Source organism: Rhododendron vialii, chromosome 3a (genome assembly GCF_030253575.1).
Source record: "Rhododendron vialii isolate Sample 1 chromosome 3a, ASM3025357v1".
Taxonomy (NCBI): Eukaryota; Viridiplantae; Streptophyta; class Magnoliopsida; order Ericales; family Ericaceae; genus Rhododendron; species Rhododendron vialii.
Genome location: NC_080559.1, coordinates 29,674,715 through 29,700,580, shown reverse-complemented (window position 1 = coordinate 29,700,580; position 25,866 = coordinate 29,674,715). Strand labels below are relative to the sequence as shown.

Genomic DNA, 25,866 nt, shown 5'->3' with positions numbered 1-25,866 from the left:
ACCTATGTCTGATTATGGGTACATTATATGGAGATGTTTTCTTCCTTTTTTTGCGGGGCATGAGATTAATAATTTGAATCATTGTTGTAGGTCCGAATGCTCACCAAATAGAAATTTAGAAGCATATGAAAAGATTTTGGATTGGAGAAAGAGCTGATTCGACAGGGGCTTTATAATACTGTACTCTGTATTTCCTATTAAATGACTTCTGGACTGAACCTATTCTGATTCTTTATTACCCTTTATAAACCAAATCATCTGCAATATACTAATCATTCTGTTCTATCCAAATTCCTTTGGTAATGTAAAATGAATGGCTTATCCCAGCATCTGGCTCTAGTCACCAACTCCTTTTAGAATTTTAAATAAAATCCTGAGGTTTGGGAATATTGAACTCTCATTTCTTTATTGAGATGCTTATTAATGTTGTTGCTCCCAACAAATGTATGTTTAGCTCTATGTGTATTCTTTGTAGTGTTGAAGACGATGAAGGGTTCTTGGAATCGCACGTGATATTGGTCAATACGAGTATTTTTATTTTATTTTTATTGCAAGGAACTCTCTGCCTCGCTTTCTAGTTACTAGAAGGATGGCGCACACACTACGAGCATGGACACCAAACACAAATAGTGAGAGAGCAGTGACAGTGGGGTGATTTTTTTTATTTGTTTACTGTTTTATCGTCCCGTGATATGGGATTGGAATATTTCAAGTGTAAGAAATCATTTTTGGATGGGCTCTTCTTTTTTTTTTTTAATCATCGATGGGCTCTTTTAGAAGTGGGAAGAAATCAGGTGAGCCCAAATTGGGTTCTTTTTCTTTGTTTTTAAAATGATAGGATACTTCATTGATAATAATAAAGAAAATACATAGAACGGGAAGTCATCCCAGGAGAGATGATATAACAACCACAAAGGAGGCCTAAACACCACGCAGATCATCCAGGACCTCACACTACCAAATGCGCAAAACAGATGGAGTATATTTCCAATCAGCGTAACTCTAGACAAGTGACCAACAAAACCAACAAAACACCCATGTAGGCGTGAGGGAAGCCCCCAAAACGGGAGAGAAAACAGAAAAAAACAAAAACAAAAAATCAACAAATAAAAAACCTACGATAGATCTACACCCCTAAAATCAGCCGTCCAAAAACTCCGGTCAAACCGCTGCCCAGAACCCCAATCACCACAGCAGCCGACACCCCACCATACAGTGACATCAACTGCTACCTCCGTCCCAAAAAAACTACGACTTCATCAGGGCACGAATCTATGCGCCACCCTGAGTGATGAGGAAGGGGCCGGCCTGATAACAACAATGGAACTGCAGGAAGATCGGACAGAAAAACACATGGTGAGGAAGATCTGAACGAGGAGCACACAAGCGGACTGCTTTGATGAGGAAGATAGGAAGAAGCGTCTGTCACTTGGCATCAGTGTCCCACAGACAAGATCGACGTCGAAATTTGCCAAGTTCAAGGGGAGAGATTTGAAGGAGAGAGATCGAGAGGGGAAGGGGGGAGGCACCGCCCCTCTCCAGGAAAACCCTATTCTCAGAGAGAGAGAGAATTGGGTTCCTCTTTACATTCTAAAAAACATATTTTATTTTTTTCGTTTTTAGTGGGTTAGACAAATGAGAAGAACATCATATATGTATTTGTGAAATATACTACTTTTGTGTGCTTAACAATCAAAATGAATTCAGTATCGAGAAATTTTATTGTTCTCTTTGTGCAACTCTGTTTATTACGCTCTTTTTTGTTGCAATGTGTTTGTGACACCCAACTTTGGTTGGGTTGCTAGCAGAGAAGTTGGGCATTCAGAGAGTTTCGGTGGATGACTAGGGGGTGGGTTTTACACATTTCACATCACTTAATGACAAATCGTAACGAGGCCTTTTTAAAAAGGCAACGTGGGTGACCGATTGAAAAGTCCATTGGCTTGGCATGACCAAAGCGAACTATTTGTACAAGGGGCGAGCAAGTCGTTTCAAATAATATCAAAATTTGCACCAACTGAAGTGTGTTCGTAAGTGAGGGAGATTGTAAAATCCTAGTTTGATTATGTGTTAGCTGTGAGCGTGGGCATCTGGGACTGGTAGGGAGTCTTGGTGTAGGTATGGATAAGTGATCATAAGTCCTACATCTTTTGGTCGATGCAAAGTTTAGCGCTATTAGTAATAGATCATGATCTTCCTTGTACAAAGCCTTTTAAATACGTGAGGGCGCCAAAGCCTTGTGAAACTTGCAGATACGCTTGCTCGTCTTGCAGCAATGCAAGGGTGGGTGATGGACTGGAAATTTGCATGAGTCATGATGGAGTGATTGGTGTAAGGTAAACATTAATTCTACAACTACACACACAAACACGCAAATAATTACACGTACTCAATCACGTAACATGTGTAGAATTAGGTAAAATGACAGTCCACATCTCTCATCAATAATGATAACGAATACAGTAGGAATCTGATTTCTACTGCCTTTCCGTGCAATTTTTCCCACTCATAAATTCAATGATCAAAACTTTAATAATCCATATCCAGTAAGAAAGAAAACGACTCATGCCTTTTTTGGGTACAAATCCGAATCCCTGCTGTTGTGTGTCAAAAGCTCGAACAATTTTGATACCTTTTGGGTCTCCATCAGTGTTGAATAATGAAGCAGGAGGAGTAATTAAACCAAGCATGCGTGCCTATTTTGCAATTCTCATTTTTCTCAAAAGCCAAAGTGACTTTTTGTTTCACCAATTGGACGAAAAGCCAAACCCATATTATAATAGTGACTCAGTTTCTAGATACCCACATGACCAAAATGGGCATAAATCGTGTGGTCATTAAACTCTCTTTTACCATTTCCATTTGCTGACCCTAAGATTGTGTATGGTGGAGTCGAGTGTTTCACCTTTAGAGATGCCTTTCCTTGTTGGCGTTGGCCCCCTGCCAATTTAAATTTTCGGAGTTAAAAACAGATCGATGGGCAGATGAGGTTGGACGATAAGCCCTACCCAAGTTAAATTCGTTGCTGAACAATATTTATGCTAAGGTTTTTGCCAAATTCGACGGAAGATCTCAAGAGTCGACTTCTCTCTCTCAATATCTTTTAGGTATCTTTTATATCTTAGAGCGAAATTGCCCAATTGTGATGCTAAGCCTCTAAAGATGGTGTCTTTTGACAAGAGAAGGAGCCTCCTAAAGGGATGATTTTTTTTGAGTTGTGAACCCCCATAGACTGGTTTTTTTTTTTTTTTTTTTGAATGGTAAGAACTTCAATAGATAATTTTGAAGAGAAAAACAACAAGCTGCTACGAAATCTTATAATCTACACTAGCTCTATCAAAAAGATGTGCTTCACCTGTAATTGAATCATGAATTGCGTCAGAGCCCTCGTAGTTAGCCAACGAACTTCTTGGGTATCCTTGCGCTTAACTTTTGATTTGCAAGACAAAAAGCTTGGAAATCTCTTGTCTTAGGCCTCGCAGCAAAAATCTATCGGTACACTCGTTTTGTCCTCCTATCTGCGTTACAACATTTAAACAATCAGTCACAATATATGCGTAGTGCCATCGTGATGTGTAGACTATTTATTAACAGCTAGGAGAATTGCTTGAATTTCCATTTGGAAGGAAGGGGCTTGAGCTGAGGTAGACATTTGTTTAACCACAGAACCATCAGGAAGGTAAGCTGGCTGTGAAACCAAGGCCACTCCAAGCTCTGCCTTCTTTCCAAGCGCCGTCAGTTAGGTGGGTTTGGATTAAAATGTTCTTATTCAAAAAAAAGAATTTGCATTTGTTTGTTGAAAATTGATTTTGTCACTCTCCTTTTTGTTAATGTCACTACTCATCTCTCACAAAACAAATCATCCTATATAGACACAAAGGGGAGTGACATTAACAAAAAGGGGACAAAATCACTCCCCTTGTTTGTTTTGCGTCATTTTTTTTTTATGACTTATTGATTCGTCTCAACGAGAGAAATCGGAAAAGCAATTTTTTTTTATCGAAATTCATAATTTTTTGAATAAAGACAAAAATCCATATAATAAAACAGAGCTGTGTTTGAATTCAAAAGACAACCAACGCTCTAGATTTATCCTCATGCCTACATAAATCTCTACCATTCATTCTACTATGGCATTTTTGTAAATATTTGATCCATCCAAGGGTTATCATAAATGGCATTTTGGTAAAATTAGGATTAGATTTCCAAAATTTGAAACGTAGAAACGCAAACATTCTGTGAAACCCTAACCGTATTCCCATATCTCACCCTCCTTCTGTCTCCCTCTCTTCGATCGCTCTCCTAGCTCCACCGACTAGCGCGGCGAGCCACCACCGACCAGCGCGCGATCAAGAGCAGCATCACCTTCCTTGACACCTCCGATTGCTACAGTCCAGACACCAATGAAGTACTCCTCCGTAAGGTGCATGCTCTCTCTCTCTCTCTCTCTCTCTCTCTCTCTCTCTCTCTCTCTCTCTGTACCTTCCATCTACTAATCTACTGGGTGGCAGCTCTTATTTTTCCGACTGCCTCATCTACCACCATGTATTCAATTAAGCCAAAATATTCCCAAACCGGAAAGAGCAAATCCACCCACGCATTATTTTCGAGTTCAATTGATCTAAGGTAAATTACTAAACCTGGTTAGCATTATTGGAATTCCAGATTAGGGTTTTTATCTTGGATTTGAATTTGGTTTTCGAATTTGGCTTTTATCCTGTTTAAAAAAACTGCGGCTGCAAACTGCAGAGTAATGGGTTTTCAAAGTGAACGAAGGGTTGACAAAAGCGTCGGCGGTCAACATCAGAACTTCAGGTTGGCATTCCGCCAGCAAAAGGGGTACATTTATCTATAGATATGTATTGATACTTATTTGTCTTTATAGTGTAAAGGCCATTATCGAGTCATTTGATTCGAGCAGCTTATTTTTTAAAACTTAGAGCTTCAAAAACTTGGATTTGGCTATGGGTGTGTTAGTAGGGATGAGTTGGGAGAAGCAAAACCATTAAGTGATTTGTTTCAGGCATTGGGCAAACCATGGTGAGCTTAGGGATGGTGAGGAATTAGATTAAAAGCTCCACCTATGGTTGATGCTTGATTTTTTGTCCACAAATAGTGTTATGAATTTTGTGCTCAAAGCCAGTTAAAACTTCCATATCGGTGATTTTTCCCTTTCTTATATTTTGTTATGTCAAATTTTTTTTTTATCAAAAATCTCATGTGGTGTCGTGGGCCTAATTTAAAATTTTCTTTTGTTATTATTCTCTTTTCAGGTACTATTCTTTTACGATGTGGTGATCTGTCGGAAAGTCCTAGGTGCTCATTGGATAAATTAGGCCCATTACTCCTTTAGTTTTGATGATGTTATGAGTTTTGTGGATTGGAAAAAACATTCACGTATACTGTACTTAAATCAAAAGGCGGACAATCAGTTCCACTTCAATCATGATTAGTAGGCGGCGGAGGAGGGAGTTCTCTGGCAGCAGCAGCGGCCAAGTGGTTGTTTCTTTAGCAGCAATTGTTTAAGCCCAGAGGTGTGCCGTGTGGATTTTCGATGGCGAGTCTGAGTGTTTGCACCAAACGGAGCAAGTACTACGATTTTTTCCTCTCATCATCATTTATTTATGGAGTTCAATTCCCGCTTCATGTTTGATTTCATTTGTCTAAATCCTTGGTATTGTGATTCAGTGGTGGGAAACCACCAAAGGGAACTGCATTTCAATGAGTGGGTGACCCTTCATCGGTGATCGGAGCAAAGGTTTTACGTCTCTCTCTCAACCATCTATCTTGAACTGCATTTCTAAAATTCTAAAATTCATAGTGCATGCCATAAATCAAACTGTTGATACTGTTGAAAATTCATAATGTATTCTAAAATTCATACTGTTCTTATTTGTGGAACTTGACTGACTACTTAGTAGCCATTGTTTCATACTTGCGTGCTTGATAAGTTATTTTCATGTTCAGATTGGTAAGCCGTGTGGGTCTGGAAAAGATGCATATGTAGTGTTTGTTAAAAAGCCTATATGAAAGAACGCCAAGATAATGGAGAGCAAATTGATTCTTTTGGGAGCAAAATGTTTTTGTTTCGTGGTTGTTAGGATGTGGTTAGTGGCGAAAGTTGTGATGGCAATACCAATTTAGTTCCATGACATGAGCCTCAAAACTATTTTTCAATGATGCAGTTTTTGCGGTTTTTATGGATGAGAAATGTTAGAAGCTGAAAACTATGACCACATTTAGATATGCATATCAAATATGTGGTTCATGTATTGAAATTGGTTCTCCTTCATTCATTTTGTGATAGATTTGTAGATGGATGATTTCTACATTGAACCCAAAATTTTATCTTTCGTGCAGGAAGCGACTTTTTAACACACGTCTCCCCCATCCTCCACCCACACCACCGCTCACCTTGCCCCTGATCAAAGACAAAGAACCTCCCCTTGCAGCAGTAGGCCAGTCCACCGATGACCACCGACATCATCCCATCACCACCATGGAGTGATTCGGCCCCTCTTCTTTTCTGTCCTCCATCTCCTCTAGCGAAATCACGGCAACGATAACAACCAGGGGTAAAAACGTGTACTCATTCAGTACCTTTCTTATTCTTTTGGTCAATCCTTAACTTGGGTTTCTAATATGATTTTTAATCTTCATAAGTAGAATTCATGTTTTTGTTAAACTTTGCATTCATGGTGTATAGATGAAAACTGAATAATTAAGATAAGGCTCATTCCTTCTTTTTATTCTTTACGTGGCTTTTAGTTCACTATCATGAACAATTAACAAAAAGAATTATGGGCCTTCAGAAATTTATTTGGTTTGTTATTGGCTTTTACTAAGGAGTTTTACTGATAGTTTCTCTGCTTTATTTAATTCCTTTTGAATACCTTGCCTTCCAGCATTAGTATCAAGTGTGACATGCATAATGGCCTTTGTAATGACCATTGGGTTGAATAGTTGTGTGAATTGAAGCGGCTATTTGTTTCGAGAGAGTATTAACTGAGTTACTCAAAAACTTAATGTGCCCATATGAGAAAACTTGAAATGGACGAAGAAATAGACTAAATCATTTCTCAAGTTTTTAATGTGTCCAATTTCATTTGGGCAAAATTTTGATTTGGTTTTAATTGTTTCAGGTGTGAATAAATCATTTCTCAAGTTCTGAACTTAATTGCATAATGTAGTTCAACGTATTTTATTTTTCAGATGTGGAGATATGGAAGGTTTCGAATGGGGAAGGCATGTATGGGTATATTGGCTATGAGGCTGCCCTTTTTGATGGCACTTAAAAAATGCTTTTTGAAAAACTAGTGATTCTACATTCCAATAATTGCATATTGTGGTTCAACGTGAAATTGAGTACTTGCAATGCTCCAAGGGTAATCAAGAAGCTGTTGGCTTTGGTGGTGTGGTTATGGATGACAAAGGAGCATGGAATTCAGGAGTGCATATATCCTCGGACAAGGAGAGACTCAAGTAGAAATGGAGATGGATTTGCTACAAGTAGTGAATCTAACCAAAGAAAATCCAGCTCCTCATCGCCCTCATAGGAATCTGATTGAGAATTGTCAGATTTGTAGTAAGAGCTCTATGAATCACACTCCACAAGAGGGGAACAAATTAATTAAGTGACTGATATTCTGGATTATGTTGGCGAGACTCAATGGTGGTGTTAATATGAAACACTCAATTGTGATTTCCAAAAGGGAAATCTTCTTGCAGCTAACATTGTAGCGGCTGAATGTGAGAGGCAATGCGGCCTTTATGCGGTTCCTGTCATTTGTGTACATACCAAAAAATAATAGACTTGGTCATGTCCCCTTTGAAGTGTAAGCTAAAATGGGCATGTGTTTGTTTTAGTCTTATTGCGTGTAATTAGTTACTTCTTGCTATGGTCATTGGCATCAAAATGGGAAGGAGAATGGTTAATAGAACATGTTTTTCATTGGTAGTTCTTTTTTAATAGGCAATGTTATGATTTTTACCGTCATGCAGTCTCAAGGGAGAGCCCGGTGGAATCAAGTGGGGTACTTTTTCCACTCTCATGGTACATAATTTGAATAAATGGACCCTATTGGAAGTTTATTTAAGAAAATGACTTATAGGAGATTTTGTCTTTATCGGTGGGGTGGTAAATTCCAGAAAAATGGCAATTCGATTTTGTTTTTTCCAAAATGTGTCGCGCCGTGCCTAAAAATGGCAATTCGATTTAGTTTTTTTCAAAATGTGTTGCGCCGTGCCTTCAAGCACGGGCATTCGCTAGTAAGTCAATAAGACCGTTGTTTTTATTTATTTTTGTCTTTTTGAAGAAAAAAAATATGAGTTTCGATTAAAAAAAATTACTTTTCCAATAAGACAGTTATTTTTACTTATTTTTGTTGAGACGAATTAATAAATTATAAAAATTTGATGCAAAATTAATAAAAGCGAAAAAAAGACAAAAAAAAAAAGAAGTTCAAATGACTTTTGAAGCCAAACCACCCCTAATTCTTGCTGGGAAAAAGAAAAACTTCTTCCTTTCTGGAAATTTCAACAGTTTTAATTTTTCTTTTTACTGTAGGAATTAGGTGATCTTTCCAATAAAGCCATATCCGTCGGTGGGCTAACCATGTGATTTTAAGGAAACATAAACGTGATTGTGGTTCTTGTGCCACGAAAAAAATTTCAGTGCCGACCAGAGACCATGTGGTGTCTGCTCACGTATCTGAGCCGTCATTTTCATTTTTGAACGGTTTAGATTTGAAGAGAAAAAAGGAGAAAGAAAGTGTTGGAATTAGAGAAGATAAAGATTTTCAATCCGAACCATTCAAAAATATATCGGATAACTCAGATGCACCAAAAGAATACCACGTGATATACCCGCTCGGCACTGAACTGCTTCTACCTCTATCAATTCTGACATGGACTCCTCGTCCAATTTAGACCACAGCTATAAATTAAGAAGAAGAAAGCGACTTTAATAATGAAAGCGGGGGGGCCTTGTTGTCCAGTACGGCGCACAGTACCTACCGTGCGCAATTCCAGTGACTGTTTGTATTTTAGATGGTCCGAATTTAAATAAAAAAATTTAAAAAGAGTTAAATTTATTTTCAAAAAATATTTATTTAAATTCGGACCATTTAAAACACAGACGAATGACTAAGATTGTGCATGACAGAAATATTGTGCGCCTGTGCACAAGCCCTTTGGGTTCCTTTAATAATGTCATGAATGCTCTCAATTGTTTCTGGATAAAAAATGTTAGAATACATGATTCTTGGTACATGAAAATGTCAATGAAATGAATTGAACAGTTCATATTTATAGTGATGTAAATCTGAACCTTTCATTTCATAGATATTTTCATGCGCCGGAGTCATGTAGTGTAACACTCCTCTTTGTGGATTGTAAATTTGTTAGTACAATATTTTACCGAATGAAAAGAATGACAAGAAACGGTTTTGTACTTATCCAGCATCTATCTTTTCAGAAACTTTTGTATAAATTGAGAATCAATTCACAACTTTATATTCTTCATCTCACCAGAAAATTAAGAGTCCACGTCTTCTCACTTGGTATTCGTTCGTTTGAATTTGTTGAGATTGTTTCTTCTCCAAAACTGGTTAATTGATAGTTGGGTTGGCATTATAGTCAAAGACAAATTTACTCTTAACTTTCCTTCGTGTTGTTACCAACATGTAAAATATATTGGTGATCTCCATTTGAACAGTTCCACCCTCTTAACAAATTTCTCTGGCTCTGTCACTATTTAAAATGATTGTGAAATTGTTTCTCCCCTGACGAACTGAACTTGTTCATTTTGGATCTCAAAAATCTTATGCATAATTGTTTATAAATTTTTTTTATCTCTCTTTCTTCACTCGTTAGCTTCAAAAATCTTTTTCAAAATCCAAACCTCCCTCAAAAGTCAAAACTCATCCCTCCCAAATAATTTTCTTGAAAACGAAGTTACTTTTTCTAATAAAAAAAGAGAAGGGTTTTTTTATTTTTAATCCGCAGAAAAGAGAAGTTGTACTCACAAATTAAACTACCGTGACCGCCTCGTCACCAATTCTTTTGCCAAAATTCCCAAATTCGCTTTCCGTCCAATTCCAACCTCCACATCCCACTCCCAGGAGAAATTTTTCAGAGTTGGGTGGGCACGGGTAATTTTTAAGTGTAAAATTACCGAAACACCTTTTCAAGCCCAAATAAATCTAAGCCTTTTAAAATATGTTTGGACTATCGAGATACATACTCGGCACCACGTGACCTGTGCCCAACCGGTTCTGAAAAACTTCTCCACTCGCAGACCTACCTAAACTAGCCAGGGACATCTCCGTCATTTTCCACTTTCCCCGCAGAGATATAAATACGCCATTTCCGTCCAAACCAAACAAGCTCAAACCAGACTCCCCTAAACCAGAGAGAGAGAGAGAGAGAGGGAGACCCAAGTTCGAAACACAACAATCTCTCTCTAAAACGGACCTCTCTCCCTTCTCCATTGCTTTCTCTTCGTACTCACATAGATACATATTAGTATATCAGTGAGCCCGCTATTATCATCACGCAAGGTATCTCTGTTCGTTTTCCCATTCCCTCTTGTATTCTACTCTCTGCTTTTAATTTCCTCCGCGCCTTTTTAATTCGATGTCTTTGCTTTCTTTCTTTTATTTTGCTAATTCGTCGAAGCAGATGGATTTCCTTTTTTTTTTTTTTTCCCCCTTTTTCTTTTTTGGCTTTATGTGTTTTTTTGGTGTGTTTTTTTTTGGTTGAACCCTAGCACTTTGGTTAGTTACCGAGGAAGCTCTGGAAAAGGAAACGATGTCGTTTTACGCTGCCGTTTGGTTTTTCGGTAAACGATTTTTGCTGTTCACGATTCCACTTCAACTGTTACCATAATTCACCGTTTTAAGTTAAATTCGTAGTGTAATTAATACGTTTTCATCTGTTTTTAAACAAGTGACGAAATGGAGAGTGAGTACTTTTCATGTCCAATGTTGTAAAGGAAATTATTTTTAATATCTTTTTTGACAACTCACGCTCGTCGGCAGTTTTCACACGCTTCACACGCCTTGATTAATCTTGGAGACAAATCCGATGGATTTGATAGCACTTAACAGGTTTCGACTTTAGGAGGGAGCAAACAACCACTAGGCCAACCCATTTTTTATTTTTAAATATTAAGCCGTTAGGAAGATCTAGTTTGGATTTTTATAACGGAATCTTTTTAAAATTCATTAACCTATATGTTGCTGCATGTGTTGAATTGATGCTTGAATTGCCATTCTTGTCCTTGCGTAGGCGAATATGCGAGTGATTTGATTCGTGATTTCGTTGAATTTTGCTTTCTATATCTAGAAGATCTTGTATTAAATGCTATTGCTTCCTTCTTTGCTTTTGAATGTTTTAACTCTGCTTTATTTGTCTTCCCTATTATACGTTTCTAAACTTCCTTTCTTGATTCTTCTTTATTTTGTTTCCACTTTTGATATGTGTGCTTGGGTTAAATGTCCTATGTTCATTTTTTTTTCCTCTTTGTTGAACAGTTGAACTTGTGCAAATTCTTCTGGTATTCTTTTCAAGCCTCCCACTCCTTTGGGTTTGTGTTTTTAATTCTTGTCGCCTGGTTGGCTTATTTTTCTTGTGTTGTTAGTCGTTGCAATTTTGATGAGTTTTTTTTCATCGTTCAAGTTCATTCACCTGATTATGACAAAAAGCATTACGAAAACGGGATTGAGTTTAGTGCTTATTTTAAGGGGGGAAACTTTTCATGACAATAACGTTGTGAGGACGAGCTGAAATCTTAACCATCCTTTTTTTGGGCTGGTCTTATCGTAGCTCTTTGCTTTCTTCTACATGTGTCTGTTTGCATGCATAAACCGTTTTTGAAGCCTTGTCGCGCTGTAAGTCATTGGGATTTTCTCTGATTGCAATTAATTTTGGTTGTTAGAGACTGGATCCGCAGAAGAAAAAGGTAATATATGGAGGCCGGCGCAGGAAAAGGTTTGGAATGCCAGAAGATTATGGATGGGAAGGCGAATGATGCTGCCAATGCTTTGGATAAGGCTATTATACCTTCATGTTGCTTGAAAGCCAGGGCCTCAGACCCTGAGGTTGAGGCCAAATGCCATTCAACAGTTGTCTCGGGATGGTTCTCTGAACCTCTGTCCTGCACTGGTCATTATTTTTAACTTCTTATCATATGTTTATGCCAGTGCATGTCCTGTAAAAATCTTTGTTTTCCTTCTGCTATAGTGTGGTTTTTTGTTTTACTTCTACTATAAGTGTTGGTGTTCCTTGACTTCTCTTTTTTTGTGTCCTTATTTACAGGAAAAGCTGGCAAGCGAGTGTATTTCAACAACCCTATGTGGCCAGGTATATCTTATTTTTTGCATTTTTCAGCTAGCCTTGTGGTATCTTTTAACATCCAAACATTATAGTGAGTAAACGACATTCTTCTTGTCTTTTTTTTCCTCTCACTAATTTTGCACATCTAAGTTCTAGATCCTTACCACTTTCTAGGAAAATATAAATGGAGTATTATTTTCCTTGTTGAAAGGAGGTTTAAGATGTAACTTTCAATATAGAAGTTTGTAGGTGTTGGGGACTGTTAACGGTTGAAAGTTGTACCAAGAGCTGAGAGGGAAGAGGGAATGACCTTACGTTCAAGGAAAAGAGAAGAATGAATAAGCTTATAATGAACTAATGAATGCTTCCTTATGGGGTTCCATTGTTTTTAGAATGTGGATTGCTATTGGATTAAATTTGATGCTGTCTGACTATTTCCGTCCAATCCAGCTTCTGAGTTTGCCATGCTCACGGGTCAATTTAAATTGGACTGAATGTTGGGGAATGCGCAAGGGTGGGGCCGTTCAAATAAAAGTACCATTGGGTTGGGAATGGGTGTTACTTGTGCAGTCTGATGGGACCAACATAAAGAAATAACTTGCGCACTTGAATTTGATTTCTACCCCCAAAACAGCTTTTCAGTTGCATTATTCCATAGAGCCATTGAGGTCTTTCTTTTTTGTTTGTGTTTGTGTGGCATACGTGTGCACGTGAGCTTGTGAACTGATATTACTTATGTCGTCCTGTGGGATAGAGAAAATGCTTTCAGTTTCCCTTTTCTGTAATGACAGTTGGGTAGGAATTATTGCTGATCATGTCTCATGGAAGGGAGAAAAACTATCAATTTGAGCTTTTGATTTCCATTTTACTTCTCATTACTCTGTCACTTCTATTCATATAGCCATGATGATAAGAGGTTAAGGCAACTTAGTTTTATCCTCGTGTATAAAATATGCTGCCAGACATTGGATTGGATCGACATTTGGATACGCAACATTAGTTAAATCCAGTCCTATCTTATTCTGAACACAGGATTAGAGTAATGTATACTTAGATACCCTGGGAATAAAATATACTGAGATTACATATCCTGGTGTTACTATCCACTTCTGTTTAGAGGCATTAAGGGTTCGAGCAGGGTTTTCTTTCAAATGGTAGAAATTTGAAACTACTTTGCGATTCCGAAACACTTTATGATTCTCTGGTTATGTCTTAGTCATCCTGTTTTTTCACTTGTAGGAGAAGCACATTCACTGGAAGTGGAAAGAATCCTGTACAAGGAAAAGTCAGAGTACCAAGAGATCCTGGTTTTTGAGGTTCAGCATTTTAGATGCATGATTAGTTGACTATCCTTTGAGTTGGTTCTGTTTTTCTGCTGCTTGTATGACATTGTTGAATTCATGATGCGGGTTCTTTTGTCTGCAGTCCTCAACCTATGGGAAAGTGCTTGTGCTTGATGGCATAGTTCAGTTGACCGAAAAAGATGAATGTGCTTATCAAGAGATGATAGCTCATCTTCCCCTTTGTTCTATTCAATCTCCCAAAACAGTTATGACAACATCATGGGTTTTGTACTTTTGTCTGTTATCATGAGTCTGTTGTCTTATTATCATGAGTTTTATTGTTTTGCTTTCTTAGTTGAAGTAAACATTAACTTACTGGTAGCTATGGTTATGTTATTCAACTATACAAATTGATAGAGTGTAAGCACTAAGCAGCAATTTTAACTCCAAACATGTTTTCTGTTTCTTTTCTTGCTGACCCGCAATGTAGTAAGTATTTGAGGTTCATTTTTATTGCATAAAGATTATTAGGTTTGAGCCAACAGCATGACGGCGTCTAGGTTGGACTTAATTGAGTGGTTCTGGGTTGGAGTGTCATGGATTATGCACTCCAGCATTGTGGTTCCCCTTCCCCCTATTGACCCCTAAACCCCGTCCCCAACTGAGGTATATTGTCTAGTACGGGAAAAATTCTAAGTTTCTAACTCTCCTGGGAGATGTATTGCTGGGTGTCTCTAGACCAAAATCTGAAAGTGGCCTTTTTTGGTGCAAGAATCTTCTCACCATTTACTTTCTGTTCAACTTTTTCTTTTTTGCTGCCAGCTCAATTTGTCAACTAGTGGGTACTATGCAGTTGTCACATAAGTAAGGGGCTTGAGGCTTTGACAAAGCAGGAAATTTTTGTCATCACTTTCTTAAAACCCCTTCACCTGAACTTCGGGCTCTGACGAAGCAGGAAAGCCTTTCCCCATCAATGGCTATTCAAACCAAGTGTTCTAAATTAACTTCAAGTTCAATGTAGGCATTATTCATCTAGAATGGATGTATGCTGATCTTCTTTTCATGGCATAGTTGAATAAACAAAATAAGAGAGTTTGTAGGTGCTTTCAGCCTCTATGCATGACAGTAACAACATCTAGAGAGCAATTCTAATTTTTGTTGTGAACAAGTTTGATGGACATTGTTGGTGGAGCTGCCTATCTTTTGCATTTCATAACTTTGCACGTGATTGTATCTCTTTTTTTACCCTCACTGTTTGTTTGTCCCTAATTTATAAATTAATCGATGCAGGTTCTGGTTGTAGGTGGTGGTGATGGAGGAGTTCTTAGGGAAATTTCGCGCCACACCTCTGTGGAGCTCATTGATATTTGTGAGATTGATAAGATGGTTATAGATGTGAGTGGTGAAATGATTCACCCATCATTTGGTTAGCTGTTTCATTTTGTTCTTTGTTGTATAACCGGTACTTCTATACTTTCTTACGCTACAGGTTAGTAAGAAGTTTTTTCCGGAGTTATCTATGGGCTTTAAGGACCCTCGTGTGCAACTGCATATTGGTGATGGTATGTGGGCAAGATATTCCTGTGTTTTCGGAATCAAGTAACATGTGTGCATCTGTAGTAGTCTGTTTGCTCCATGTTGGACGCATCCGTTAATCTAGGTTATTGACAATCATAAGCAAACGACGACATAGTTCAATAGCTAGATTAAAAAATGTAGCTGTGGTGCTACCCTTTCATGCTGATCTTTGTTTTCTTGATTATAACAGCGATTGAATTTCTACATTGTGCACCTGAAGGAAAGTATGATGCGGTTATTGTTGATTCCTCAGATCCCGTGGGTATGTTTGTGGTCCACTATTTCTTTCTGTTTTATGTTTTCTTTTTTCCTTTTTCCCATTTTATTTATGTTTCCTTTTGGGCTTTGTCCCTGTGTTGTACATCTTTGTTGATTGTTAACTCATGATGTTGGTTAACTTGGTTGTGTGTATCTCTCTGGAGGCTAGTCAAGGGCTTTGAATCTTCCAAGTTATTCGCTTAATATAGGCAATTCTACTGCAAGTCATTTGGATATTGGTGCCTTAGAATGTCCGCTAGGTGGACTTAGACTGATACTGTTCCTTGTCTTACTTTAGTAATCTAAGGGGGTGTTTGGGAGCCTACTTTTTGGATTAAAAAATAAATAAATTCTACTTTTTGGATTATGGTCAGAATGTATTTTTGAATCTGGTAGAGTGTTTAGATAATATGTGCATAATGCATTTTGCAACTGGAGTAGTGTTTGGGATATATGTAATGAAAATGAATTATGAGTTGGTTTTTTACTATGTTGCCCTTGGTTCTTTATTATTGTACTGTAATGTGTATAAATAATGTTCATATTTTTAATATTATATTTTTAAATAATGTTCGGTTCTTCCACTTAACAAATACTTAATATCCCATATTTGGAAGTCTCCATTTTTTTTTATGCTAATTAGGAAGAATGATTAAAAATACTACCCATGGTATTCTTTTCTTTTTATTTATTTATTTATTTATTTATTGCTGCAATAGGCTGTGAATGATATGATTAAAGTATGCGTTAACACGGGGGCATGTTTAAACTTATATGAGGATTACAACTGGGTATGTGGAAAAGGATTAAAACAATACATTAGGATTTTCCCATAACAATGGAGGGTAATATGGTCATTTTATACACTCTGTGGGAGAATGAGAAAATCCAAGAATGCAAAAAGTACCTCTCAGCCTCTTTCTCACTTCTGCCCTCCAAACTAAAAAACTGATAACTCATTCTCCAAAAATGTGTTCTCAAATGGACCATCCAAACACCCATAATGTGAAAAGTGGAAAATCAAAAGGCAAAAAATGGGTTGCCAAACACCCCCTAAGCCTGATTGATGCTTACAATCAGTATGTTTGGAGGAAACATACAGACAGTTGTCTTGGTTTCTTCTTGATTCTTTGTTTCTTGAGATATAGGCACCATAGATGCATTGTACAGGGATTATGTAAGTTTTTTTCGTTTTTTTTCTTGTATTTGGATTTAGACTTGTGTTTGCATGTTTGGTTAATGTTTAGGGTAAACAACCTAAAGGGAAAATGATAGCCAAGGACGTGTTTTGATAATTAATACCTGCCAAGGACATTTTCATCATTAACAAATGTTCTTAGGTTGTCCTTGGGGAGTATTAATTATCAAAACACGTCCTGGGCCATTATTTTCCCCAACGTAAAATATGTATGTAACCAGTAAGATGTTTGCGTTGGCTTTCTTTTCTTGATTTAGGTCCTGCGCAAGAACTTGTGGAAAAGCCATTTTTTGAGACTATTGCAAGAGCACTGAGGCCTGGTGGTGTTCTGTGTAACATGGCGGAAAGTATGTGGCTTCACACTCATCTTATTCAGGATATGATCTCTATTTGCTGTGAAACATTTAAGGGTTCTGTTCACTATGCATGGACAAGTGTTCCTACATATCCAAGGTATACTCATCCATCCCCCCGCACTTCCTATAATGAAACTGTTTGCATGGGGGGCTTTTCATCAGCCTTATAGTCTGACCCCATGGAACCTCTAGCCTGCTTTTACAAAAGTGTGGGATTCAGTTCTTTCCTTCTGTAAAACCACAGCATTAAGGCATACGCGGAGACTCATTGGCACAGTGTTGTCTTGGTTTTGCCACAGTTTAGCATCCTGGACTGTTACCTATAAAAGATTTTAGTTTTACAAGTTTCTGAAGTGATACTTTCTATTCGAAAAATGGTGGTTGTGTTGTATGTACAGTGGCTTGATTGGATTTTTGGTATGCTCAACGGAGGGGCCCCCTGTAGATTTTATTCATCCTATCAATCCTATTGAAGAAATAGAGGGAGCACTCAAGCATCAAAGAGAACTAAGGTTTTACAACTCTGAGGTAATTACATTTCCTCTCAGTTTTCACTTTAAGGACTTTGTTCAATGTATCAAATCCTGTTGCTGGTTTTCCTGATAGCTTGCTCAGCTGAAATTCTTAGAAAGCATTAGTGTTTTTAAGTTTTTTACAGCTTCTTAAACACACTGGATCATGAAACCCTGCAGCATCTGAATTTTATATTGCCTCAGTTTCAAAAATTATCCCAACCTTAACATTTCTTTTGGAGTTGCTTAAAAACGATGATACATAATTTCTGGCATTCATGTATGCACAAATATAAATTGCACAGTTAATTTTCATTTGTTGTCTTGATGCATTTCATGCCCACAAATGACTTAACTGTAGGCCCGTGCACGCAACTCATGGGGTCTTACAAACCATATATGTGAGAAAGGTTTGACGCGGTGCTTCTTTGTATTGCAAGGGAGTAGTGTCCCAATATAGGATTTGTTTAATTCTTGCCAGCTGCAGCTGTTATCTTAGTAGGCTAGTTGTTGGTATTTGTCTATGAAGTAGATCACAGTTGAATTAATATACTCTCTCAAATAACTTTTTGTTGTTTACTGACAGATCCACACGGCTGCCTTTGCCTTGCCATCTTTTGTCAAGAGGGAGGTCACTTCTCTTCGTAATAATTCTTCATCCCCAGCTAAACGAATTTGTGTTTCGTAGTCAAAATTAAGGATCCCCTATATATCTCTGATAAACAGAGACACTCCTATATATTTCGAGTGGATTTCAAGCTATAGCTTATATGAATCCATGAGCTTTTGCTTTTGCTTTTGGGTTGTGGTGGAAGACGAGAAAGTAAAATCATATCAACCGGCTGTTATCTTTCTGTGTGGCATTTACATACAGCGGATTGAGGGTGTTATTGGTGATTTCGTCAAAATTAAGCAAGCGTTATTATTGATTTTATTTTATTTTTGTCAGTCGCCAATTGTGGTTATGGTTATTCTCGTTCGATCAAATTAACAGAGCAGGTGCATCTCGGTGTCATTGTGTTAGTAGTATTTTGCATCTGGTGTTGATAATTATTAATACATGATCGAATTAAAGTTCATCTCGCTTTTCGGATGGTGTGAGAACCCAGATGTTGAATGAGATTTTGAAAAGCTGTCATGTTTACTGTACATATATCAATCAAAGTTGTGTTTTGAGATCTCTGTATCTCATCACTTAAAATGGAGAAGCTGCATTACGTAGCAGTCATCGGATTGATGTCTAGTATTGTGGTTACCGGAGAAAAAGCCTTTGGAGATGAAAAAATGTTCTTCAGAAATTTGCCTTCATCTTCTCAAACTGGAGCAACGGTTGGGTTATTACTTAGTCATTCGTAGACTTAGAGACAATGTAGGATGTAATACAGTAATAGTGGAGGATGATTTTTTCTCACATTTGCTATTTTGCCTAGATTTGTTTCGTTATCATATTAGAAAAATTACTCTTGCAGTCTCCAACGGCAACCCATCAAGGTGGGCATCAACATTTTTTTTCGTGGAGTTGAATCCATAACTTCAGTCTTAAAGTGCAATTATACGATTATTGGGCCAATTGCCATAAATATTGGGTAGTTGCATGAATATTGAATCAATTTTTGTCTAGATTTTTGTTTTTGAACAGGGAAACTGTTATTCCAGAGGGAAATTGCTGGAGAGTTGGGCAATACTGTGGTCTGGATTAACTTGTGTACGTATAAAAGTTGGTCGAGCTCAAACAACTTGTCCAAGGTTGGGGATGTCATTTAAAAGTTGCGGTGGAATTTTCAGGGACTGCATGTATATTGTTGTTGCGGCTCTTGTAGAGCAAAATGGAATATTCCCATTCCATTTCGACGTTAAACGACTATCTTTTCAACTGCTACGGAATAAGAAAAACAACAAAACATAAAAATCGTTCCAAAATTAACGGCTCGTTGATGTAGAGCACTGTTCTGCTTGTGGATGTGGCTGGAGGAAGACGGAGGATTCATATTGGCAATTTGATGGAAAGCACTGTTCTGCTCGTGGATGTGGTTGGAGGAAGACGGAGGATTCATATCGACAATTGGAGCTCAACGTCCCTTAGTCCCACGATTCTCACCGCAGTCGCTACTGCTAGGCAATAGGCACCACTGCTGCTACTGCAGAATAACCTACGGATTCGTCACCAAGGCTGTGATCGGATTTAAGGGCCAAAGACCTTAGATATGAAAAGTAGATCCAGGTCACCAAGGTTCAAAAATGATAGGGTGGTGGGAGAAATATCTTCTGAGGATGAGAGTCTGGACCACCACACAACTATTGTGGAGAAGAGGAGAGGAGAAGGGTGAGGGAGAAGAGAGGTAGAAGCTGCCGCTGGAGAAGGGGACCAAAGAAGAGGGTGGCCGGCCAACCGACTCTCTCTCTAAAATACTCTTAAGTTTTGATATAATAATTAGCTGTTGATTTTGTCACTCTTTTTTTTTTTGTTAACACAACTCTCTTACTCTCTTACAAGAATTTTTGTTAACCATGGTTAAAAGCACCCAATAGTTCTTTCAACAGGTCGGCCTACCTAGCTACTTGTGGGACAACGTGTCCTTCAAACAGCCTGCCCTCTCAGCTTTTAACCATGGTTAATTTTCTTTTACCACTCTGCAATTGCAATTGCCGTACGTGCGAAGTGACTAGCGACAAAAACTCTCTTTTTTTCCTTCTTTTTTTTTTTTTTTTTGTGGGAAATTCAGCACTGTTTATCTTCTCTTCGGACTCGTTTGGTGAGTATGAATCACGTCCAGTGAGTTCGTAGTATTTTGTTTCTATTTTTTTATTTATAAATAAATGAATGTCCGGGCCAGCTTGCCTCGACAAATTTCTGGACCCTGAAGGTAACGACTAGACATAACTCCTAGTGGCTCCAAAATTTGAAATGTTCGGCTTCCGTGAAAAATAGAAATGGAATGTGTGATCTCATAAAGGAGTACTTTTTTTATCACAACCAATTGGCCAAACCTCTTAGGATTTATTTAGTTTCTGTTTTACTAGTTCATTTATTGGGAATTGGGAAAAGATATTTAGTATACATCCCCTTTACAAATTCTTTCATGTTCAATTATGAGATTTGGCGTGATGTACTAATTTTTGTGACTCAAAATAGAAAATTGCATACGGTACACCAACTTCCATGTGTACCTCATGTGGACGGGTGTAATTCTCCTTGTCGGGAAAAGCCCTCTAAAAAAAATAAGCCAAAAAGGGCTAACAAACCAATAATCTACAAAAATGAGGCAAAATCAACAAGTGAATTGATACTCACACTCACTTTTTTTTGTTATTCACACTTTCTTTTTTAATCTTTTAACAAAAAAAATACATACACTTTCAACCCTTAAAAAAAAGGGGGTGTGTGAGATAACAAAAAAGGGTGTGAATATCAATTCTCAACCAATAAATACGAATAAAATTGAATAAATAAAGGAAGCAACTTTGAATTATTTAGCCGAACTAAGCCTCCATTATTACATATCCATTTAATAAAGGGGAAATTATACTTTGCCCCCTTAAACTATCACCCAGCCACACTTTGCCCCCTTCAACTACTCAATCGAACACTTAACCCCCTTTAACTATTATTTCGCTGCCACCCTAACCCTTCCGTTTGTTGTCTGTTAGGGTTTTGGATGGAAAAATTTTCCAGGTCATTATTTTTGAAACCCAAGGACAAAATTACCCTCTCATTCTCTTTCTAGCATACACAACCATCTCAAAGATGAAATTTTCCAGACTTTACACAAACTCATCTCTCTCTCTCTCTCCCTCTCCATTGACCAGTTCATTTTCTTCTTCCCTTAGCGGAATACAATTCCGGTCCATACCAATTTTTTTTTTATAAAATTCAATTTTTGGTTAAAAAATTAACTGTTCCAAATTTCAATCCGTTTGAACAGGTGAAAAAAATTTAGTTTTATGATCATTTTATCCTAAATGGTCATAATTAAATTTTGACTATAGGGCTCTCGTTGATTAGCCCTAAGAGATATTTGATTCTACGACTTTTTTAGGGTTAATCAACGAGAGCCCTATAGTCAAAATTTAATTATGACAATTTTAGGATAAAATAATCAAAAAACTAAAATCTTTCCACCGATTCAAACGGATTAAAATTTAGAACACTTAATTTTTTAACCTCTTTAGACATTTTATATATTAAAAAATATGGTTAAAAAATTAAGTGTTCCAAATTTCAATCCGTTTGAACCGGTGGAAATATTTTAGTTTTCTGATCATTTTATCCTAAATGGTCATAATTAAATTTTGATTCTAGGGCTCTCGTTGATTAACCTTAAGAAAGTCGTAGAATCAAATATCTCTTAGGGCTAATCAATAAGAGGTCTAAAGTCAAAATTTAACTATGATCATTTAGGATAAAATGATCAGAAAACAAAAATCTTTCCACCGGTTCAAACAGATTGAAATTTGGAACACTTAATTTTTTTTCCTTTTTAGACAGTTTATATATTAAAAAATATGGTTAAAAAATTAAGTGTTCCAAATTTCAATCCGTTTGAACCGGTGAAAAGATTTTAGTTTTTTGATCATTTTATCCTAAATGGTCATAATTAAATTTTGACTCTAAAGCTCTCGTTGATTAACCCTAAGAAAGTCGTAGAATCAAATATCTCTTAAGGTTAATCAACGAGAGCCCTAGAGTCAAAATTTAATTATGACCATTTAGAATAAAATGATCAGAAAACGAAAATCTTTCCACCGGTTCAAACGGATTGAAATTTGGAACACTTAATTTTTTAACAAAAACTGAATTTTATAAATAAAAAAATTGGTATGGACTGGAAAATTAGCTTTTAGGGTTGGGAAAATCGTATTGTGCATTGGGGAAATCTGTAGGAGTATCGTGTATGTATATCTACCAGTATTGTGTAAGGATATTTACGTAATTTAGCTCAAAACGTTAACAGAGTTAAAGGGGTGGCAGCGAAATCATAGTTAAAGGGGGTTAAGTGTTCGATTGAGTAGTTGGAGGGGGCAAAGTGTAGCCGGGTGATAGTTTAAGGGGGCAAAGTATAATTTCCCCTTTAATAAAAAGTAAAATAGGTCTCCTTAAAAAATTATTATAGAAAACAATCATTTTTTTCCCAAACTCTTGATGGCGCGGATGTTAAAACGTCAAAAACCATATTGGGTGGACGAACTTTTATAATTTTAAAATCATATTGGGTGGATGGACTTTTATAATTTTATATAATTTTTTTTTAAAAAGTTACTAGTATATGGATTCATCCGCCTTGATAACCAAAAGAAAGAAAACGGGAATGAAAAATTACTAGAGTACTGGAGCATGTATATGCTGGAAGGGGCATTCTTGTTATTATGGTAATAATTCAGGGTGAACATATATTCCATGAACAGCAATAGTGTTGTCCATGGTTAAATGGGAAGGACTTGGAAGTGGCATTCTGGTTATTATGGTAATAATTCAGGGTGAACATACTCCTATATTCCATGAACAGCAATAGTGTTGACCATGGTTAAATGGGAAGGACTTTGATTCAGTGTGGTTTCTGTCTTTTTGTCCCCCATTGTTTAGAGGGATGGAGGGACTGTAATACACCCGTCGTACTACACCGTGTAGTGCGGTTGATCCAACCGTCAATTTTGGTACGGATAGTTTAAATTTAATCCGAGTTTCTACAAATTCTAACCGTTCATTATTCGGATGAAAATTTAAGCCGTCCATTATCGAGATGCACGGTCGGATTGATCGCACTACACGTGTATGGTGGGGGTGCACCACAGCACCCCGGGTCACCTGAATTAGGCTGATGTGTAGAGAAATCATTGGCTGCTTTGATTTCCTAAATTGCGGAACAGCATTGTGAAAAAGAAAATCTCTTTCCGATATTACCTTAATATAAAACAAAGTATTACTACAACTTTTCCATTTTACGATTAAAAAAATGGGATTGTGGATAAATAAAAAAACAAGATTAAAAAAAGGGGATTGAGGGCTTTAAAGTCAAATCCAGAACCTGGAGATTCCGCCACGTCTCCTCCACAAGAGGGAATCTGCAGTGAAACCTGACACGCGTTGGCCACACTCCCGCCACCCTTTCTTTTTACTAGGAAGGCTAGATAGGTGATGGTCTCGAATTCTATGATGCAAGAGGAAAGCAAAGGATGCTAAAGATTGCCGAGGGGTATCCTGTTTTGGTGGTGTCGGGTACATGGCAGAGTGTTTCAGCGCTGCTTATGTTGAATTGGGAACATAAATCTATATCAAGGGAAAGAAAGGGAAACATGATGTTGGACTTGTGGTGGATATCCCTGCTGCAGAGAGATTTATCAGGTTGAGAGTTGGAGACTTGTTAACAATATCACGAGAAAGCTCAAAAAGGTAAAAAGAAATCAATGGGAGCGAAGGCTGGTGCTCATTGGATAACTTGTTCTTCTGGATATCTTTTTGATACTGCAAAACCCGGGGACCCTATTGCTTTTGATGATGGGAAGATATTGGGTACTATCCAAGGCACTATGTCGGAGATTATTGTTTCAATCACTCGTGCGGATCGAAGAGGTACTAAACTTGGCTCAGAAAAGTCCATTAATACCCCCGAGAGCCATATACCATTTGAAAGCCTGACTTCCAAAGATCTTAAGGATCTTGATTTTGTTGCTGCTCATGCTCACATGGTGGGGGTATCCTCAGTGAAAAATGTTCGTGATGTAATTGTGCTTCGCCAAGAGATTGAAAAAAGGCAGCTTCGGAACATGGGGATTGTTCTAAAAATTGAGACAAAAGATGGGTTTAAGAATTTGCCCCTATTGCTACTGGAGGTCATGAAGTCCCCAAATCCTGTAGGGGTTATGATTGCCAGAGGAGATCTCGTGGTGGAGTGTGGGTGGGAAAGGCTGGCTGATGTACAGGAGGAAATTTTATCTATTTGCAATGCTGCTCACATACCGGTCATCTGGGCAACTCAAGTGCTGGAGTCACTTGTCAAGACTGGTGTGCCCACAAGAGCTGAGATTACTGATGAGGCCAGTGGGAGAAGGTAAGCAAATGAGAGTGGGTATTTTGGAACATGAGATATCTTAGTAGGTTGGATCACAGCACAACCCACCATGCCATTTTCTGTGTTACAAAAATAAAATGCATAAGATCTTTAGTTTTAAAAGTGCATAATCATAAGCTCCAAATTTTAGCTTCTTCGTGTTGTTCTTCTTTGTTTTGGTCCAGAGGACTTATTCCGCACAAGCATGCAAACCTGTTGATTCTTATCATTGCGATTTGCAACCAATTATTTGACTTTTTAAGAACAGCCACTTTTGGACCAATAATGCATAGGCTAGTTCTTTACGTCGGGTTGGTGGTTACCCCATGCCCCTGATTAACTGGCACAATACAGGTGATACCCCCTTTAGTTCCCATTGGTCTATGGCTAAGCAGCTTTTCTTATTTTGCTCCATCTGTTGAGAGGTAGACACTTGCTACATTGCATTCCAAATGTTCGGTATTTCTGTTTCAGATTGTTTGGAAACAATCTACTTCTTAATTGCTGAATAAGAACGTTTTCCTCTTGGCTTTGGCAGGGCAAGTTGCATTATGTTGAACAAAGGGAAACCTGTATCAACATTGGACACCATTTTGCATGGCAACTCTACAAAGGTGAAAGCAGAATTGAAGCCTCTTTCGTTGTCCAGTCTCAGTTAGTTCATTCGCTCTTCTCTGGCTATTTCCCAACTGTATGATTTCCATGTACAACAGCACCGCGAGAGTTTTTGCCGCCTGTCATCAGAGAACATCTTACAAAAGATTTTGATACCTTAGGTTCCATACTATTCCATCAAATTACTCTTACCATTTTGATCGCAGTCAATCTGCTTTTGAATGGGTTTGAGCTAGGTTGCATGATATAATGTGTTCAAATACAATGTCTGTTTTCAGTAACCCTTCTGTATTAGATTTTTAGACCTCAGAATGGCGTGCGGTTATACTTTGAACTAACATATAACACAAAATGCTGGTGTTAAAAAATGATCAATGAACAGCCCACAATCTTCCATTTCAGAATTCAGTGAAATATTGGCGAACTAACATATAATACATACAAGTTCGGGAAAAAAAACCCGTGGTGATACTGCGGCGGGAACGTGATCCAGTGGTTCTTGAATCGACCTAGTGATGATAGTCCTGACCTCTCCAACAGCGACAGTGAAGGCGTGAAGATGCAGATCCAATGGTGATACTACGGTGTGAACATGATCAGTGGTGATTCTCCACCCAGCTCCACTAGCGGAGTGTTGGATCCTACATCAGAGCTGAGCAGCTTTTTCTTTCGTTTTTTGTGTTT

General features: G+C 37.7%; 2 protein-coding genes and 1 long non-coding RNA gene across 7 annotated transcripts; all 3 read left to right on the top strand.

The window, feature by feature from the left end:
* The first annotated feature begins 4,282 nt into the window (after positions 1-4,282).
* Positions 4,283-7,447, top strand: LOC131319747 (uncharacterized). Of its 4 annotated transcripts, none has more exons than XR_009198029.1 (4): positions 4,283-4,418; positions 4,512-4,626; positions 6,361-6,575; positions 7,213-7,447. It is a non-coding gene; the product is annotated as an uncharacterized LOC131319747 (long non-coding RNA). The 4 variants fall into 4 exon arrangements; XR_009198031.1 differs by having other exon boundaries at positions 4,283-4,423; XR_009198030.1 differs by lacking the exons at positions 4,283-4,418; positions 4,512-4,626 and adding exons at positions 5,453-5,589; positions 5,689-5,758.
* A 2,941-nt stretch (positions 7,448-10,388) lies between these two features.
* LOC131319746 (spermine synthase) lies at positions 10,389-18,455 on the top strand. Of its 2 annotated transcripts, XM_058350143.1 has the most exons (12): positions 10,389-10,559; positions 11,535-11,557; positions 11,939-12,165; positions 12,319-12,363; positions 13,576-13,652; positions 13,762-13,884; positions 14,910-15,014; positions 15,109-15,181; positions 15,388-15,459; positions 16,911-17,106; positions 17,408-17,537; positions 18,108-18,455. In XM_058350143.1, exons 3-12 carry the CDS (start codon positions 11,970-11,972, stop codon positions 18,207-18,209), a joined length of 1,119 nt encoding a protein of 372 aa, XP_058206126.1. In that variant the 5' UTR covers positions 10,389-10,559; positions 11,535-11,557; positions 11,939-11,969; the 3' UTR covers positions 18,210-18,455. The 2 variants fall into 2 exon arrangements, with proteins under 2 accessions (XP_058206126.1, XP_058206125.1); XM_058350142.1 differs by lacking the exon at positions 11,535-11,557.
* On the top strand, positions 18,300-25,684 carry LOC131321325 (plastidial pyruvate kinase 4, chloroplastic). The gene is given in 10 exon segments (XM_058352320.1): positions 18,300-18,414; positions 18,699-18,873; positions 18,991-19,012; positions 19,161-19,337; positions 20,063-20,132; positions 22,925-22,983; positions 23,648-23,714; positions 23,717-23,898; positions 23,900-24,567; positions 25,106-25,684. Coding segments are annotated over 10 exon segments (1,656 nt in total). The 3' UTR covers positions 25,227-25,684.
* Positions 25,685-25,866: the final 182 nt, after the last annotated feature.

Bases quoted from the DNA above. Each gene is read 5' to 3' on its own strand.
- LOC131319746 (XM_058350142.1), top strand. From the start codon at position 11,970: ATGGAGGCCGGCGCAGGAAAAGGTTTGGAATGCCAGAAGATTATGGAT. The intron at 12,166-12,318 runs GTCATTATTTTT...CCTTATTTACAG, and splicing joins TGAACCTCTGTCCTGCACTG to GAAAAGCTGGCAAGCGAGTG. The intron at 17,538-18,107 runs GTAATTACATTT...GTTTACTGACAG, and splicing joins TAAGGTTTTACAACTCTGAG to ATCCACACGGCTGCCTTTGC.